A 19342-nucleotide genomic window follows, 5' to 3' on the forward strand; every position below is an offset into this window, starting at 1 on the left:
CCACTTCATCTCATCTCAAACTGGGCAAGACAGGATGCTAAAAGGGCAGGTAATCCCTTTTTACTGGGTCAGGTCCCTGAAGTGTCACCACTGGGCAGGTGGGAGGGCAGCAGCAGCACCTGCAGGACCGGCTCAGGTTCTTCTTTTAAGAAGCATGACAGTCAGGGATGGAGAGACAAGGTTCCCCTCATATTCAGCTGCACTAACACAAACTTTAGATCCCACTATAATGTGTCATATTTTTCTCTGCCACAGGTGTCATAGTTTGCAAAGAGGCCCCAGATTTTTATCTGAAATAGGCTTCCCAAGGTCTCAGAATTGTGCTGCTTTGTATTTCAATGATATTTCTTTGTGCAGTCCCACCAGTTCCTTCCACATTATTTGTTTTGCCCTCATGGCACTTTTCCATTGTTGATCCTAATGACCTAATCCAGCCTGGAATAAATAGGATATCCCTTCTAGTGTCCTGTGAAACTTTTTGTCATTGCCTATTACCAGCTGAAAGCCAAATGTGCTAAGAGTATCAATCTTAGCATTCAAACCATTAAGCAGTCTTACCACATAATGAAAATGTAATTATTTGCCCTATGAAGGTACACAGCATAGCAAATCTTGTGCTAATAAAATAAGTGAGAATGTTGGATGCCCAATGATAAGACCAAATCTAGTTCTTAGTTGGAAGAGCCCTGTCTCATAAGTGGTTTGTTTAGACTGTCTTGAAAGTCATGGTGAAGTTTCCCCTAGACTGTTGAATCCTGTGAAGAATCTATTGTGTGGGAAATGGATGGGCTGACAAGTAATCAGAAGACGCCATCAATTGTTTGATAAAAGTTCCAGTGACAGCTGTGAAAAATGCAGCAATTAAAAATACCCAAGCCAGCTGACAGCAACAATTCTCTTCAAAGCAGCCAGACTAAAAAGATATTGTCAATGAAGTTGATTTGCTGTGTAATTGTCCAGTGTACATTGAATTGTCCCTTGGCCATTTAAACCTGTCTCATAAATAGTGAACACTGTGGGTGCAAAAATTCTTGGGTTTCTTTTATTTCAGCCAGTGACATGAAATTTAATCAATGTCTATAAATTATGTCATTATTTGCAAATAGGAACATGATATTTGAAAACCTGTCTGTTTCTTCTCATTGAACCATCTAGTCTAATTAAATACATTATTTCTCTTCAGTTTATTTGCTCTCCATATAAAACATTTACAAGAAATAGTTAGAAAGAGCACTGCAGACTTTCTTTGTAACACTAGAATAATCTTCTAATTAGATTTTAAAGATTTGCCTGTTAGCTTGAAAACAAGGGGTTCAGACAGATGCCATGGATGTGTAATTCTGGCTTGTTTTCTTTATGAGCCCAGTAATTTGAGCATATTTATAGTGTAAGGTCAGGAATCCTTTTTGCCTTCAGTGAATCTCAGACTTGTTTTGTTAATGGATGATTTTTATGTCTGACCCCCTCCTTTTACTGTGTTAAAAGCTATTAGTAATAAATGACTGTGTGTGACATTTTAAAAAATACCCTAAGCATATATGATATTGAATATTTAGCCTCTTGTCCTGTCCATAAAACCATAGAAAAGGCATAGGTTGAAGCTGTAATTATGATGTTTCTTCCTGGGCTTCATTTGGTGAACAATTTTTCCAAGGGTGGAGTGTGTAACCTAACAGAGATGAAAAAATAGGAGATGATAAATTCTGCAGACTGTAAATTAAGGCTCAGATTAGATTAAGGCCATGGATCAGACAAGACCACACTGAAGTGAATTGTAGGGTCTGGAGGAGCAGCACAAACTGCACAGTCCTACCAAAGTTCAGTAGAGTAGTAGAGTATTTTAAGTGTGAAATCACAGCCTATCAATCCAGCAGATATCATCCTAAAGCAGATAATTTCCAGTTATTTGAGAATTAATTTGTCTCTATACATCTTTTCTCAGCAACCTCAGTCACTTCTGAAATTCTTTTGTCCCTGCATTACTCCTACCAGAGTATTTGTGGAATTAATTCAGTAGAAATTAGTACAAGTGTAAATTAATGCAGTGCAAACTGTACATTTCTGTTTGGAAATTTGGCAAGGCTGCTAGGAAACATTATCAAAGCCCATAGAGAAAGGCCTTCAGCTCTGCAGAGCTAAGTCCTGCTTTAGTTAAATTGACTTAAGGCCAGAAGCTTTGACCTGATGGCTTGGAATCTCAGTTCTCAAGCAAAGACTCATGTACTGATCTATGCATTTTACATCTTCCCTGGTCATTGGTAAGCTTCTTGAACTACACTTTTCCCTCCTGATTAAATTCATATTTATTAAGTTCATAACTTATTTTGGAAAGTAGGCCCAAACTGTGATGCTGTTTCAGGAACACTTGGCCAACACTACAGATGGGGAAAGCTTTGATACACTGAGTGAATAATTTGATTTAACTTCAATTTGATTTAACTCTCCTCGTGGCCAAGGAAGATGCTGATGCTGAGGGCAATGCAGCAGTGTGCGCTGTCACGCAGCAGGAAGATGGCATTTCCTGCCTGACACTTCTCACCCCCACACGTACTCTCATGTCTTGTGCTCTTCCTTCCTTTCTCTTTTCTCAACATCCATCAGAAAAACTAAGAAGGACTTATAATACTTAAACTCCTGTATTTCAATTTTTTAAAAGCTATAATTTAAAATACAAATACATTGAAAACAGAATTTACTCATTTAAAACATTTCTTCTTGATTATCCCTTCTGCTAGATCCCTGAAATCAGTGGAACAATTCTATCTGATTTCCTTTGATTTTTCACCAAGGACACTTTCCTAAGTAAAACACTGGACTTGTCAAGGAGTGTTAGAATCATGTATTAGCTGGCCTAGATCCCCTGGTCCCCAGCTCAAGTTAACCACACTGAAGAGTTCATAATTTAAAGATTAGTCACTGATGGTATCACTGAGAGTTGTGCTTCAGCAAGGAAATCACACTTTGGATTCCATATTTGGAAGAGAACAGAGAGACCAGTTAGATTTGCCATGTTATGAATTACAGACTGCTTGGACAGGACACAGGAAAGAAATACAGGCTAAGAGGAAGAAATAGTCTATAATCTTTAACAGTAAATTAATTTTGAAGTATGTTAAAATAAAGTACTTATAGAGCTAACAATTATTTTAGATTCCACTTCTCTGTTTCCTACCTAACCAAAAAGCTTCCCATAAATTAAAAACAAAAAAAAAAGTAATCAAATCTTGCTTCTTTTAAATCCATACCAAGGAAGATTTCTCCAGCACCCACAGCCCCATTAAATCTTCCAGACCACATTCACTTGAGTTCTATCACAACATAAGCTATGCACACGCGTTGCTTTGATCCTCAGGGTACATCATGATGGAACAACTAAACTCAGTAGTTTAAAACCTAGGTTTACATTAAACAAGAAGAGTATTTGAGGTGTTGAATCTAGAACTTGCCATCTTCCTTCTTCAACTGTATAGAGAATTTCTCATTTCTGCAATTTTTGATGAAAGCTTGCCACCTTAGACCAAGTTATATAACCCAGTTATTTAATACAGTGTGTTTCACTGTTCATGTCTTTTTCTTTCTGGAAATGAGCAGTTTAGGAGGAAGATATTTGTTTATAAAGCAGTGTCACATTATCTCCCCAATGACAGGCAAGCAAACACAAATCCCAGCACTAGCACAGAGCCATGACAGTTCTGTACATCAGACCTATTAGGAGGCTCTGTTTCAAAACAAGAAATAACCATGGCATGAGAAGCATCTGGCTAAAGTAAAAACACTAGGAAACCAGTGTTGAAGCTAATCTGACAAATACTCAGCCTAAAAATGTACAGCTGACATTTTGATAACCAACTTTTGAGTCCTGGAAATAAATTTATCTGTGCACAACAGAGCAGATGAGATGCAAGAGGAAGAAGAAAGAGATGGGTCAGCTGTCAGGAACAGCCATTTGCTTAAGCAGCTTAAAGAGAGTGCCATGAGAACAGAGAAGGTAGAGTGAAAACACATTGTGGCCTGATACAGTCCCACAACACCCAGAGTACACTTTGGGTTGATAATGTTGTCTGTGTACATGGCAAATTCACACATGTATGTGCAATCTTCCTCCCATCCTCAGTTGTTTCTCACTGTAAATGGCAGCATTAGGGAAGTAACATCAAAGACAAAAGCGACAAGTTATAAATTAATTTTTATCATTTGCATTTTATAACTTTGCTATTTCACCATTTTTTTCATTGGAGAAGAAAATCCCTTTTTCTGAATCAGTTCCCAAAGCACTACTAACACTGAAGACACTATGGTCCACATCTAAGGTTTGCACTCTTCCACCATTTTTTGCTAGAAGCTCTTGCAATGGAGCAGAAGGTTGAATTGTGTTCAACACTACAAAGTCAGCTTCACTCACCTAAACTTTGCTGTAACACAGTGTGCCTCCTGGTCTAATCTATCAGTTTTCAACATTACTACAAAAATCAATAACCTGGTAGAAAGCCACAGTATAGTTTGCTTCTAAAATAATTTAAAAAGACAAGCTTTCAGTTTTAGATGTGTGCAAGCTGAGGCTTCCTGTCTTTCCTGTGAGTTAACTCTACTCCAAGGAAAGATAGGTTTAGTTCTACCAAACTCTGTCCATGTCTATGCACTTCACAAGTTAAGAACAGTATTTGGAAATATCTCCCTATGTATATGTAAAATCAGTTGCTTTGCTAAATCCATGGTACTATGGATTAATATTTGTGTGTTAATTTTGAAAGTCAAGACAAGCAGTCTTAACAGAGATCCCCTTAGCAGTGCAAGAGAAAGTAGATTCATATTTTTATGGCAATATCTAAATACTTCATTTGCTAAGTACACTGCTGTTGCACAAAACAAAACTACAAAATCAAAATATGCAGCCAAGTTTACTTACAGGTAGAAAGAATCATGTCTGGTTATCCGTTTATATTAAAATGAAAATGCAAACCTCCCTTCATCAGCTGTGCCAGTAAAACAGCCCAAACTGAGCTCTTTGCTCTGATACGAAGCATGGTAAACCACAAATATTGCTTGACCACGCCTACTCACCTTTTATTTAAAAAAAAAAGACCCAAACAAAGTAGAAGGAGAAAAAATGGTCTAGTATCAAACATTTTATAGCAAAAAAAAAAGTTATTAAACTGTTACCACTAGGTCTAACTAGTTTTTTTTTAAAAAGTAAAAGACCCACAGCAAATATAAATCACAGAATGGTTTTGTTCAAATGGATTTTTGACCCCAACATCTGACAGAATTCAGTTATAATAAAAATGGGAGAAAATGGGAGGAAGGGCTGAAGTAGCTTAAGGATGACTGAGCTCATCCAGAAGAAAGGATGCTACAGCATTTCAGCCTGCCTTTGAAGATACCAGGAGAGTCAGCAACACAGCTGCCTCCAGAGGAGTTCTGATCCTTTCTAAAATTAGCCACCTAAGGCTACCTTCAACTAAAAAAAATGAATTCATCTAGAAACTGGGTGCCTCAGAGTTCCTGACATCCCAAGTATCAAGCCCAATACCAAGTAGGCAGAAATTATCTTCAGGTACTGGGAAGAGGCAGGAGAAAGGGTCATATTCAAAGCACCCATCCCACTGAGAAAACTGCTGCCACACCTTCACACAATTAGGGTGTGTTTTATAATATAAATTAATAATAAATATTTAATTATTACAAAGAAATAGGCTTAAGGTTCATTGCAAGCAATTAAACTGATTTTCCTAAGCTTGATTTGGATTTTAAGGGAAACATTATTACTTATGACATGATGTGTTGTTGAGTTAGCAGCAACATACTTTGGAGGATCTCAAAAGAAAGTGAGGTTCAAAGGAGCAGTTAGGGAAGGAAAGATGTGCTTGGCTTACCTTAAATGTTCCACATTGCTTTCTCCATTACTTTTTCTACTAGATTTTCCCTTTCAACAATGCTTGCTGTTGGTATTGATTGGAGAGTGGTTTTGGACTCAGCAATTTGACAAGTTAGTTTGCATGGTTGGAATAATCTTCTGAGACTTTGTCATGATGAAAATAGGCATTTGAACCTTTCTGGCAGCTGGTAGTTTTTCAATAGAATAGCATGGGAAAAGGAAAGTAGTTCTTTCAAGAAAGAGGAGGTTTCCTCCTTTTGAACATAAAGGCAAACATTAAGCAAAGCAGTGTGGGAATCTGGACATCTCTAAAATTGATTACTGAAATACTCCAATGCCAGAAGGATGGAACATATTAAGCTAACTATGGTTACTCTTAATAACTTCATTGGAAATTAAATTCATGATACTTCTCTCTGACTACTTGCAAAAAAAGCTTTTGGTGCAATCTATTTGCTATTACACATGGCACAACAGCACAAGTAGCAACAGAAAATGAAAACATTTAACAGAGCTCCTTAGAAGGTGACTACAGTGAAACAGGAGTACAAATAGTCCTCCTTATGCACTCCTACAAAGTTAGGTTCACTGAAGTAGGCTTCAGTAAGACCGTGGAGATGTTAGCCTCAGAAGGACATTTAACTTCTAAGGAGAGTTCAGGTAATGCTGAACATTTCATCATGGCCAAATGTTGTCATCATATTACAAAAGTCCCATACCTTCTTAGTGATTTCTCATGGGCAACTCTTCAAAGCACTAACTCCTTCTTCCTCACAGCACAGCCAACATACTCCAACTCTCTGCACAGCACAGCCAACATACTCCAACTCTCCCCTCACCCAGCTAACCCACTCTTCTGTAGCACTCCTCTTCTTATTGGACACAGCTGTGGCCTATTAAGGGCAGGCCTGTTCCTAATCTTTGGTGATTAGTATAGCTGCAACTCCTCTGCACAATCTTTATTTTCTTACATTCCATCCCTCCACAGCCAAATTCATTTAAATATGTAATCATTCTACCATATATATATATATATATATATATAAAGAGAGAGTGTATATACACACCAAAGTGTATATATCTATATATGTACATATCTATATATCCATATATACATATATATACATGCACTACCATAATGCCATATTCATGTGAACAATTAGTTCAGTAAATTATAGGCTACAAATTAGTTTGTTCCAAACAATAGTTAACATTCAGTTTATTTACACACACATGCAGTATGATATCTTCTGTTATGAACAGAAAGGTTAGATCACTGTATGTACAGACAACAGACAGAAACACGAGCCATCTTAAACACATTCAAGAATTTCTTTCATTTACAGCCCCCATATAGAATTGTGTGTTTAAGTGCAGGACAATTAAGGACAAATTTTTGCTTGAACATTTCAACACCAAACCCCCCCACTTTATATAAATAAATGCATTCCATTTATATATTTACAGTACATACAGCATATAAATAATTTTATAATTAATCCAAAACATGGTACTATGGTTCACTCACAGCCAGTTGTGCTGAATCTTGACTTATTTTTCATTAGTAACATGAAGACTAAGCATGGGAGGTCTCTGGTAAACCAACTTTACAATGACTCCAGGCATACCATGGCTCATGAAGCACAGCTTTTAGAGTGTTATGCTAAACTGAGCTGGTAACAACTTACTGTGTGCAAATGAAAGAGGTGCATTTCATCGTCTTGATAAACACCCATCAACCAAGAAAAATAATGTTTCTGGAGAATCCCTGGAAACATTTCAGTGTCAGTAAAAAGCCATTTATAGATACCTTCCATTTTTAAGCATGCAAATCACTACTAATGCTACTGCCCATGTAAAGAGAAACCCAGAAACATGGACTGTATGTACATGAACCCAACCCACTAAATACAAATGAGGTTCCTGGCCTCTGGCCACATCTTCTCCCTCCTTTAAGAGCTGAACTTGACAGCTATGCTGACTTTGCAGAGAAAATACAGAGATTGCTAATATTGCTGAAGATACTTTGCTCATTTCCCAACATAATGGAACACTCTCCTTGTTCTGGAGTGCATCAGATATTACAGGTTCCCCACATTGTTTATTTAGCAGCACCCAACAGCTTACAGGATCAAGTTCTTAAAAAGAAACTAGGAAGGCACATATCTCTGGGAAGTGCCTTATTTTCTCTGCTTGTGCTGCTGTTGCCTTTTTTCAAAAAGCATCTTCACCCTCTGCAATGTCAATGATTGCATGAAGCAACTCTTCAAAAGTCGGGCGTTCCTCTGGTTTCTAAAAATAAAAAGCATGCACAGCTGTGATCAGAAATGAATAAAACTGTGTTGATTTTGATAAATTACTAGACATATCACCATTCTTTGGTGAGGAATTTAGCATTTCATTAGGTATTAAATGTAAAAATATTTCCTTGTCTAGATTTTGGGATGTGCCACAATCTCAGTAAGCAACAATTTTCTTTATGCTTTGAAAAAGGCATAAATAGGTGTTGCTGGACTACACTCTTTATATAATTCATTATTTTGCATAGTATTACACCTTTTTTATTTTTCTTCCCCATTCCCACCCTTCCCCAATAAACAGCTCCAATCTTTCTTTATGCAAGTTGTTCATGCTCCTAAGAATTTTGGGTGTCATTCTCTGATGCCTTCTTTATATCAGCTTTATTTTCTGACCTCTGAAATAAGAAATGATTTAATTTTGTTGCTAAATGCCTTCACATACTTAATCTGACAGTTCATTCATTTCATAGAAATTTCTTCAATGTTTTAACTTATCAGAGCTCTAGTTCAGTTGCACATGAATAGCTGAGACCTGGATGCACTCAGAATGCTGCCCTAGAGAAGATAACTACTGTTTCTAGATCAACCTTTATTTCAATTCAAAGACAAAAAAAAAATTAAGATATAAAGATATACCTCCTGCCAGCACATCATCATCATTTCATACATCTGCTTACAGGCCAGTTTGGGCCGATACAAGCGATGTCCTTGGCTAACCATTGTTACCACTTCATAGTTGGAGCTTTTTTCAAAAGGCATTTTTCCTTCTGTATATACTTCCCACATTAAAACACCTGGGGGAAAAAAAAAAAGTAACTTCTTAAACATATGTCTTCATTAAACATATGTGTTTATTTTGAGCCTTGGACTCAGGCTTTCTGATAGATAAATAGTTTGAGATCCATATTCTAGACACTTTTCACATGTGTCATCACTGAAAATGTGTTATTCTAGTAGCATGGGTTTTAATGAATAACAGAATTAAATGTGTCTGTGGAACTTTATCACTAATAAAACCACGGCAAATGTTTTCTCTGAGCTTCTTCTCAGATATCTGAATCCTTCCCAATAACCAGAGCTTAACTGCTACTGATAAAATATAAAAAATACATCTTCTTTCCATGATGAATATCTTACCAAATGACCAGACGTCTGACTTGCTGCTGAATCGGCTGTAATTAAAGACTTCTGGGGGACACCATTTCACAGGAAATTTAGCCCCTGAAGAACTTGTGTATTGGTCATCAAGGACATACCTTAAAAAAACACACACACACACAAAAAAAAAAAAAAAAAAGGAAAAAAAAAAGAGAGAGACATGATATCCTGATATCCTTCTGTCAGTCTCCAAACCTGCAAATTTTAATTTAGCTTTGGATTGGAGTATTAGAAGCTCATATTGCCACCTAATGGCCATGGACATTAGCATCACAAGATAAAAATAGCTTCCCTGGGGCAGTACTACTGCTTCAGCCACGACTCTGGTTCATTTTTTATATTACCCCAGAGTCCTTTCTTGTGATTTATTAGCTATACAACACAGGTGTAGGCCAACTGCTAGTTAAATGCCTGTATTATGAGAGAAAATGAGGGAAAAGCAGAAATTTCATGTTCTGTTTTTCACCAGCCAGTCTGAGTTCAGTTGTCAGGGGACATAGAAACTTAGCAACACAGTGATGTGGCAACAGTCAAACCACTGTGCTTTAACACCTTTCTTGGAAGAGCTGTTCCCACCACTGCCTCACCAACACATCACCCACACAGGCACTAACAATGGCAGGAAATTAACCCACCTCCAGATCTCAGCATCTCCCAGCCCTTTAGCCAGCACAACTCTGAAACATCTATCCCAAGAGAATCCCAAACTCACTGAACAGCCTCTTACTAGCATCTATTTACCAAAACACAGTTTAACTATTATCATTGCAGCAGCTCTGCTCTCTGAAACACAAACGCTGTCTTTTTTTAAATGAGTAAGGAAATCAACACAGAACCAGCAAGAGAACTAAAAAGAAAAAGGCAAAACAAACCCCAAAAAACCAAAAAGAAGAGGTCAAAAAAGATCATTTTAGTATGCAATTTTGCTTGGTCTGTGTTGCCTTTGGGCTAAGTACAAGGCTTAGGTGAATTTTCCCAAATCTCCATAAGTGCATTTGCACACTCACGCATACCTTGTCATTCCAAAATCCGAGACTTTGACCACTCCTGAGTCACTCACCAAGCAGTTCCTGGCAGCCTGCAATGGGAATGGTTAGAGCTGGATGAAAACTTGGAGTCTCTTGCAGACAAATTACAGCAATCTAATCATGTCTTTGTATTCATTGCTTAGCAAGCTAAGCCATTTACCGCGTTCAGTGGTGTATTCTCATTATAAAAAGTACATGTGCATCTCCTCTTGATAGCACCATTTTCACAACTACACTATTGTGTAAAAGATAAACAGGAAAAAATTATCACCTCAAGGGATTAATGTGTCATGAAAATGGCACCAATACAGAAAAGAGATAGGCTGTTATATCAGCACAAATTGCTACTATTTATAAATATTTCAGAGAGATTTTATTCCATTTTCTTGGGAGAGAAAAATCTCTCATGATTTTTTGTACAGAGCAGTTTTATAGACTTGACTAGACCATAAAGAGCCAACTTCATCCACTCAATTTTCTGCAAGAACAGAAGCAGTTGTAAACCAACAGACCATGTCAAAAAGGAATAGGTACATTCAAAAATAAAAATTTCAAAGAGGACTGTATTGCCTTATGGGATGTTACCAGGTCTCTGTGGATAAAGCTGTTCCTCTCCAGATACTCCATTCCCTCACATACATCCTGGCACATAGTAAGCAGAGTGTCTTTACTCAAAACTCCCCGTTTTTGTCTCAGGTAGTTGAGAAGGCAGCCATGCTCCATGAACTCTGTCACAATGTAAATGGGCCTCTGCTGTGTGCACACACCATACAGCTGAACTAGTTTAGGATGTGTTAGCTTCCTGAAAAGATTGAGATCATGGCGTTATTACTTCCTCCACCCAGTGCTAGTTCTCCAGCACACAAAACTGCAGAAATACCACCTCCCCCAGAGTTTATTTATAATCAGTATAGAGCATCAGAGGCCTAGGACTGGAAATCAAAGTGCCAAGCACACAACTCACATCATTACTTTAGCTTCTTCAATGAAGTCCTCTTCATACATGGCACCTTCCCGAATTGCCTTGATGGCCACTTTGTACTGCGCCCTCCACTTCCCGAGGCGCACCACGCCGAACAGACCGCTCCCCAGCTCCCTCATGAAGGTCAGTTCTGAGGGGTTGATCTCCCACTTCTCTGTAAAACCAGTTAACAAACAGTTAAGGAACCTACTGAGCTGGTAGAGGATAAGGAAGAGGAAAGAGAAACTGGAATAGTAGCAAATTAAGGAATTTACGTAGAAAATGTCTGAGAATTAACTTGAAAATTGAATACTTCTGTATATCACAAAACAAACTTTTAGGTCGACATGACCTTTAAGCAGCTCTTGACTAACACAGAAGTCAAAATTCAAACTTTCCTAAGGCCAGTAATTACATACTGATACTATCAGATTTGAATTCAACAAAATGCCACCACAAAGTTTTGCCAACGTAAAGAAGTTGCTCACATAACCACACTTGAAAAATGGCCATTCTAAATTTATATTTTAAAACAGTAACCTCTCAACAAAGATCAAAGGGTCAAGTTTGAGTCAGAAGTCTGGAGACTAATGAAGGAACCAAAAGTACAGCTCTCTGGCAGAGCTCAAGATATTCATGGCAGAAAGCATGGAGGAAAAGACCAAATTCCCCTGGAGCACCAGTGGCACATGGTGCCTCTGCATGCTGATACTCTGTGCAAGGGTCTTGAAAGTACAGCTTGGACCAGTGTAAGTTCATATAGCCAATCACAGCACAGAATCAGATCTTTCCAAAACTTTTAGAAAGTATTGCAGCATCTCAGCATACATAAAATCATTAGAATAAGTGCAGATGAAGATAACAGGCAATCACCATAGCTGAATCCTGCCGTTGTGGGTGCTGTCGTCCTCTTTGGAGTCACCGGGTAACGCAGCCTGGTAACGAGACCTGAGGTTCAATGACAATTCAAGAGACACAGTTTACTTCTGAAACAGCACCAGGCAGCAACTCAGCCTCTTGTTCACTGCAGACTCCAATTAAGAATATGTAGAAAAAACAGTTATAATAACTGAAAAGCGGGAGTATGTTTTTGGGGTGTGTTTTCCAGAACGTCATCAGGAAATGCTGAGCCGTCTGAGTTTGATGTAAAGATCTGGAAATTATAGCTCTTGAGTGAGATTTATGCACAGACCAGACTTGGAAAAAAGAAGTATTAATATCTGTGCCTTGAACCCAATTCCTACCCTCTCCCCATTCCATCATACAGAGGGCAGAGACCAGCATCAGCCATCAGCTATGGATCTGGAGTAGGGATTTTCTAAACAACATATTATTGTTCTCCTCAACTGTTTGCTGTATGGGAAGGTTAGATTATTTCAAGTGGCAGTGACCAGCAGGTAAAAAGGTAGGGCCTGAAGAGTGTTCTGGTAAAGTACTATCCCTATCCATCTACTGTGGGTTACAGGCAGCTGAAAGAAGCACAACGTGGAGCTAAGGGGACAATTTTTCCTGACTTGATACAACTATTCTTCTGTTACTCTGGGGCAGTAACATTTTATACACCATATACATATATACACAAAACCTTTCAAATTACTGTAAATAATGTGAAGCTGCAGTGTTTCATGGCTTCCCTAGAAAGGAAGGATCCACAAAACCCCCCAAAATTTCATTAAAACAATAAAATGTCTCAAGCTCCTTTACAAATCAACCTTGAGTGATAGAAAGAATCCAATCCATCTACCTGCTGCATTATGGCTGTGATATTCAATTATTTCTGGAATGGAGTTAAAGAGATGTTTTTCTGCGAGGTAGTACTGTTTTGGTGACGTCACTGTTTCTTTTATATGATAGTGTCTTATTCCTGATGAACCTTCCCTGGAAAAAAATTACAATAACAATTAGTAATAATATCATGTCCTTTGTGGTGAATATTTGAAGAGGAGCACATTGACAAGGAAAAGTAAACTGAAAGGACCACGGCTACAGAGCACCACACGCTTTGGGAACAGCTTGAATATCAAATATCCTAAGCACTGGAAACTTGCCTTCATTTCATTGCTCAAACCAAGTTGAAGATTAACCCAGAAAAGGTTAATTTTCAGCCCAGTGAGCTCACCAGACCAGCTCACACATGCAGACACGAATGCAGGCTGGCAGGAGAGAAGAGACCAAATGGGTGGGAGAGCAAAACCTCCTCCTGTGGTTGGGGGTTAAGGTCTATGCTGGATTAAACCAAATGGGAGCTAACCATGGAGTTGAGAAGTTCATTTTAGTCACCTGTCTTTTCTATCACAGCAGCCCTTGTTCCTTTATTGAGCCTTCTCCTGGCTTTCCCCCAGCCAATGAATTTGGACACAGATACAAACAGATTCAGATGAGACAAGGTGTGCAGAGAAGCCACAGAAACTCACCCTCCAAATTTTGTGTAAAGGGAAACAGTATACAGGCCAGGCTGACTGGAGTCTCTCACCACAAAACCACCTTCTTTATCCTAAAACACAAGCACATTGACAGTTTTGAGCAACTGGTTTTAAGTTAGGTGATTCTTTCACTTGGTTCCAGGATATGCACTTGCCAAAATAAGCCTCTGCTTTAACTAAAGAAGCTATTTAAAGTGAATTTCACAGCTGATACTGCCAGGCTGATTTGCTCACCTCATTTCTGAGGAGCTGCTCTGCCTTGCTTCTGTTCAGGTTTCGGCTGTACCACCTGTAACACAACATCAGTAAATAAAACTTCCCCAAGGTGCATGATTTACCTAAAATGCTTTAAGCAAAGTATTATGAAGCTGAAGATTAAATAATTTTATGATAAATGAAGATCAAGAATTGAACCTTTGATAACATGCAAAAATAAGTTTCTACTACACTCTGCAGTTGTCCCATAAAAAAGCCCTGAAACAAATCCATCCCACAAAAGCCCAGTAAACTCAGGGAACTGATGTAAGTTTTTGGAAAAAGCACTTGTCAAACACATCTAGGCTGATGGCAGCAGTTGCTGTGAAGAGCAGCCCAAGGGGAAGGCTGGCAGCCCTGGGAAGCAGCTGCCTGCACACCAGTCAAACCACCCGTGGAGCTGCTGCCAGACTGCTCTGCCATTCAGTACCCCCACACCTCTGGGCTCCCAGGGACAACCCACCTAGCACAGGGGAAGCTGAAACTCTGAATTAAGTGCCATGGCTGCACATCTCTGAGCTCTGTGCTGCACGGGCAGGTTAAAGCAGCTACAGAAACACCAGCATGTCAGGCAGTCACAGAGAATAACAAAAGAAGGAAAACCAGGCAGTTTGCAAATGGTGTGGTGCAGTTGTTTTGAGCTGTGCTGTTATTTCTGTAACGAAGTAGGGAAGTGGCACAGCAGCCTTTAATCAGATTGTGCCTGCTCAAGAGACAGTGGTTTCTTGCAGTTGGTACATGACCTGGAGTAATGCTCCCTGGACTGCACAGAGACTCAGAATTTTGGCCCTAAGGTGGTAAAAGCACAAAGTGGCTGGACCAGATAAGGCAGTTCCTTCCTTCCCTTTCTGCCAGCCCTGCAGCCCAGCCCAGAGCTGAGCACAGCTCTTAGCAAGAGTTCCTAAGATGAGAAAGCAACAAAGAATTCCCTCTAGTCAAGCTAAGGGCAAAATCCCAGATGAAATTCTGTCTTCTGTCAAAACATGGCAAGTAGGAGCCATATGTAGCCGAGTGTAAAGTTTTGGAGCTGCTAATGTAACTTTGAAATTTGGTTTTGTTTATTATTTTCTTACAGCTCCATTTTATCACATGAAGTATGTCCTAAATTCTCAGACATAGCAGTTTATCCTATAATGATGTCTGAGCATCAAGAACAGGTTTGGAGACTATCATGTTAAATTTTACTCAGATGTTCTTAAATAAGTACTCCCTAATTAAACATAAACTGGAAAAAGGATTAAAAAAAAAAAAGCTAGACATTTATAGCTGTTAAGTTACATTGAAATCTGAAATGCATTGAATTGCATATTTTCTTGAAAACTAGAGCTTCAAAAATATCCAATCTTTTATGTTTATTTGGAGTGACTTCCACTGTTTTCTCCTCTGCTGTTCACTGCTACAAACTTTGGACAGACATGTCACTTTACTATTAAAACAATATTTAGCACACTTAAAATGGGTAAATTTCCTTCAAAGTTTCCCTTTGTCTACCAGAGAATTAAGAGGGGAATTTTGCTTTAACCATGATAGCCTAAATACCACAGGCTGATGGCTGCCTCGCTGACTTGACTCTACATTATAAATCCCAACAAAATCAATGAGGAGAATCTGAAAAAATATATGCCTATTTCAGTTGTTTAAGTTTAACCTCTAGGTGCTACCAACTGTTGCTTTCAAAATGCTAAAAATACATTGTCATTCTTGAAGCATAAGTTTCATTTCATGATACTCCAGATTTTAATTCAAGCATTCACTTACTCATATTGATCAAGGTTGTTGGACTTCTTTCCTGTTACATAGTTGCTTGGAATATATCCTTGTTTTCTAAAAAAATATAGAATATATCAGCTGAGTGAAAACATGTAAAATTGCATGCCTAGAAGATAGTTGTTTCATTCTGCTAATACCAGAGCTCTCAATGTAATTTATTAATTACTGACCCACCCACTCTACTACTGATTATTCAGAAACTAATTTTCTGCATCAGCATTTCCACATTAACTTTCAGCACCCCTAGAAAAGTGTCATGGGCAGCTGAAGTGTCCAAGAAAACCAGCAGAAAGGATGAAGGCAAGTGAGAAACTCTCTGCTGCTCTGTCACTCTTCTGCACTCAGAAGTCCCAGTCAGTCAGGGGAAATATGTGTGGAGCCTGGCACAACCTGATAACTCACAATTATCCATAACATATGGCAACAGGAACCTGATAAATATTGAAATATGAAAACTTTCATCTTTGAAACCGCAGGGAAAATTCTAATACAGGGAATGTGAAGCTGTAGTCATTACAGTATCTCACTGCAATTCTCTCTCAACTTAGTCAAAGATTGTCCCTAATGATCCAGTTATTAAGTAAAATGATGATTATTCAAGTCTGGAAGTTAGAGCCTGCTGAGATAAATGTTAAACATATTGCTCCCTAATGAGATGTTCCCCAGGGAAGTGGGAATACTTTACCAGTCTAGTGAGGATTTAAAGGCTGGCTGGTGCTTTAATTGGGGAACTATAAAATTGGAAAGTAGACAGGATTGGAAAGGCTTCCAGTTCTGCAACTGTCTTTGCACTTGGGTCCCACAATCTATCTATTGAGTACTGCCCTTTTAAAAATTGGTTTCTGCATTAGAATACATGGATGAGATTTCGGAGCTTGGGCCTAATGTAGAGTCTAATGCAGTTATTTGTTGATACATAGTAAATATAAACATCTATAATATGAAAATAGATTTATGAACTTTATAACAAAACATAAGGAACTCGTTTTTACCCATATTTGTCTCTCGCCTTCCACCAATGAATGTCATTCTTCTCAATCACTGTATATTCTTCACCTTTCTCTAATCTTAAATCATGGTGTTCTGTAGGTTCAAAGTCATACATTGCTACCACTATCTCCTCCTCATTCCCATTTTCTTCAACTGGAGGAACAGGTGGTGGAGGCCTTCTCTGAAAACAACACAATATCATTAAATTATCATCACCATTATAAATTATCATTATCATCCCACGCTGCCCCCTCTTCCCGCCCCATTCACCCTTACCATCCCACCAGTGCATCCCAGAGGCAAAAGCTGGGCTAGGCCTGTGATGGCCTGGGGGGCAGCTGGGGCTGGGGAGGCAAACCATGCAGGTGCCACCCATGGGGCTGGTTTGTGCTGCAGCCCTGCAGCTGCCAGTACAGAGCAAAGCTGGCTGGCATTTGCTTTTTGCCCACCTCTTCCACCAGCAGTACAGACACAGCTAACAGATGCAGCTAAATTTCAGTAGGATTTTTTTCACCCTGAGATAGAGCATGTTGCCAATTGATGCATCCAGAAATAGACCTTTGCTCCAGGATACAGCAAGCATTTTGAGAAATGTAAGCACCTTTTCAAAAGCAGTAATTATCTATTCAATATTTTAAAGATTCTACCTACCGCACTTTTTTCTGGCATCGAAGAGGACAATCTCATTACATCTAGAAACAAAGCACAGGCGAGGATTTATTCATTAGCTATAAATTATAAAATTAAATAAAAGGTTTAAATTTCAGATTCAGAAATTCAGGGCTTGAATATCTTAACAAGCCTTCAGTATGCCTTAGATATTCAGAAAGCAAAGACAACTCCATTTAAGCTATAGGAAAAGTGATTAAATACTCTTGCAAAAACATCCTAAATCAGCCAGCAGGTTACACTGACCATAGATTTGGCAACATCTATGCCACACCAGAGCATGCCACAGAGAACTCTTAAGTCCTCAGATGCAAAAATTTATGAGAAATAAAAAAGGGCTAGAGATGAAAAAGGCATAGGAAAATGAAGCTGTGTTCTTGTCAGCATGATGACCTAAGTCTGTTAGTATTAATATCTGCCCTTTTAAAATACATAAGCTCCTGACCCCTGCCTTGCTAAATAATGCATAACAGTTGTAGGTATTTTCCTATTACATATCTCAGATCCAAATTTTTTTCCCCCTGCAATGCTTTCTTCATGCATTTAAAACATTGAGCTATAGGTCATGCTTTTCACTTTGCTGAATCAGATCAGCCATGAGGCCCTGTTTATTCTGCAAGTCATCTAATGCTAAGAAATCCCCAGGTCCCCCTGACTGCCTGTGCAGACATAAGAAATCACTGGGTGCCACGGATTTAACTGGGAGATAAGAAATGGCTCCATTTCTTTCCCTACAACAGAACTTTCCTTAAATCAAGGACTGAATAATTACTAGCTCCTTTGTTGGACAATATTGCAGTGCCACAGCAGCACACACTACAGCATCCACTGCTGAATCAGCAGAACCTGCAATCTGGAGGATGGAAAAAGTCACAGCTCATCCAGGTTCAGCACAGGGGCATTTACAAACCTCTGAGGAAATTCAGTCCAGTGTCTTTAAATATATTAAATCTTCTTGTATCATTTTAGCTTGGTGTAGGAACACTGAATGTAATGCAGTTATTATTCTTTCACATGGCTATGCAGAGGTTTAAATAAGTAACTGAACAGCTGGCAAGATTTGTAGCTGAATCTTTTTACCATAAGGTTTTATCCTCAGTCTAAGGTAAACACTTGGTCAAACAAGTTTCAAATGGGAGAAAAAAAAACAAATGAAATTCAGCAACTTCAATAATTCCTTTCAGATTTATCTAAACTTTTTTTTTTCTTTTTTGCAAGGACATTTTGCTGGCTTTTCTATTTTTTACAGAATGCTTGGTAATTATTTTTGTCTTACTTTTTGACTCTGCTATATAAATTTGCCTAATACCCAGGGCACTCAGGTGTGATGACAGAATCACATAAAAATGCAGAAAAATATGCCAGAAGAACTTCATAAGAAAACGTGTGTACTTACTGTTTTCAAAAAGACTATATTTTTCACAGCCAGGTGCTAATTTTTCTGTCTGCCTACAGCATTGATAAATTCCCTCTGTCCAGAATTTAGGATGATATTTTACCATTATATTGCTGTTGTTCTTTATTTCTACAAGAAGAAAAAGAGCATATATTGAAAGATACAAAAACAAAGTCTGCAAGAGGGTAATTTTTAATACATATTACAATATCTTTAACATGAGGCTTAATCTTTGCTTGCCCTTACTTTAGCATGGCTTCTCTTCTTGCAAGTTTACATGGAGGTGATAAAACAATCACAGAGGATATGTTTAAGGTGGTAACTTTATTCCAGAAGGGTATGCCATACTCCCCCCTTACACCAACCATCCTAGCAGGGGTTTGGTGCATCAGTGAAAGGAGACCCCGCACCACTGGGATCAGTCAGGCAGCTCTGTAGGCTTTGGGAGCTCTGCCTCCTCCTTTGTTGCTGTTGCAAGTGACTCAAATTCATCTACAAACAGTGTTCTGGAGGGAAA

The 19342-nt window shown here is 38.6% G+C and overlaps 1 protein-coding gene across 2 annotated transcripts in view; it reads right to left on the reverse strand.

The window, feature by feature from the left end:
* Window positions 1–7065: 7065 nt before the first annotated feature.
* The window catches only part of TEC (tec protein tyrosine kinase), a 34008-nt gene continuing 21731 nt past the window's right edge, over window positions 7066–19342 (reverse strand). Inside the window, exons 4-17 of one of the 2 annotated variants that reach the window (XM_005415483.2) lie at window positions 18826–18954; window positions 17412–17452; window positions 16763–16941; window positions 15759–15824; window positions 13980–14034; window positions 13737–13816; window positions 13067–13200; window positions 12196–12270; window positions 11326–11497; window positions 10947–11163; window positions 10347–10411; window positions 9313–9431; window positions 8812–8969; window positions 7066–8167 (exon numbers count right to left, since the gene is read on the reverse strand). In XM_005415483.2, coding sequence (XP_005415540.1) covers window positions 8090–8167; window positions 8812–8969; window positions 9313–9431; window positions 10347–10411; window positions 10947–11163; window positions 11326–11497; window positions 12196–12270; window positions 13067–13200; window positions 13737–13816; window positions 13980–14034; window positions 15759–15824; window positions 16763–16941; window positions 17412–17452; window positions 18826–18954 — 1568 coding nt within the window. In that variant the 3' untranslated portion in view covers window positions 7066–8089. The remainder of the gene's footprint in view (window positions 8168–8811; window positions 8970–9312; window positions 9432–10346; window positions 10412–10946; window positions 11164–11325; window positions 11498–12195; window positions 12271–13066; window positions 13201–13736; window positions 13817–13979; window positions 14035–15758; window positions 15825–16762; window positions 16942–17411; window positions 17453–18825; window positions 18955–19342) is intronic. The other variant, XM_031063144.1, reaches the window with a different exon arrangement.

Source organism: Geospiza fortis, unplaced genomic scaffold (genome assembly GCF_000277835.1).
Source record: "Geospiza fortis unplaced genomic scaffold, GeoFor_1.0 scaffold40, whole genome shotgun sequence".
NCBI classification, from domain to species: domain Eukaryota; kingdom Metazoa; phylum Chordata; class Aves; order Passeriformes; family Thraupidae; genus Geospiza; species Geospiza fortis.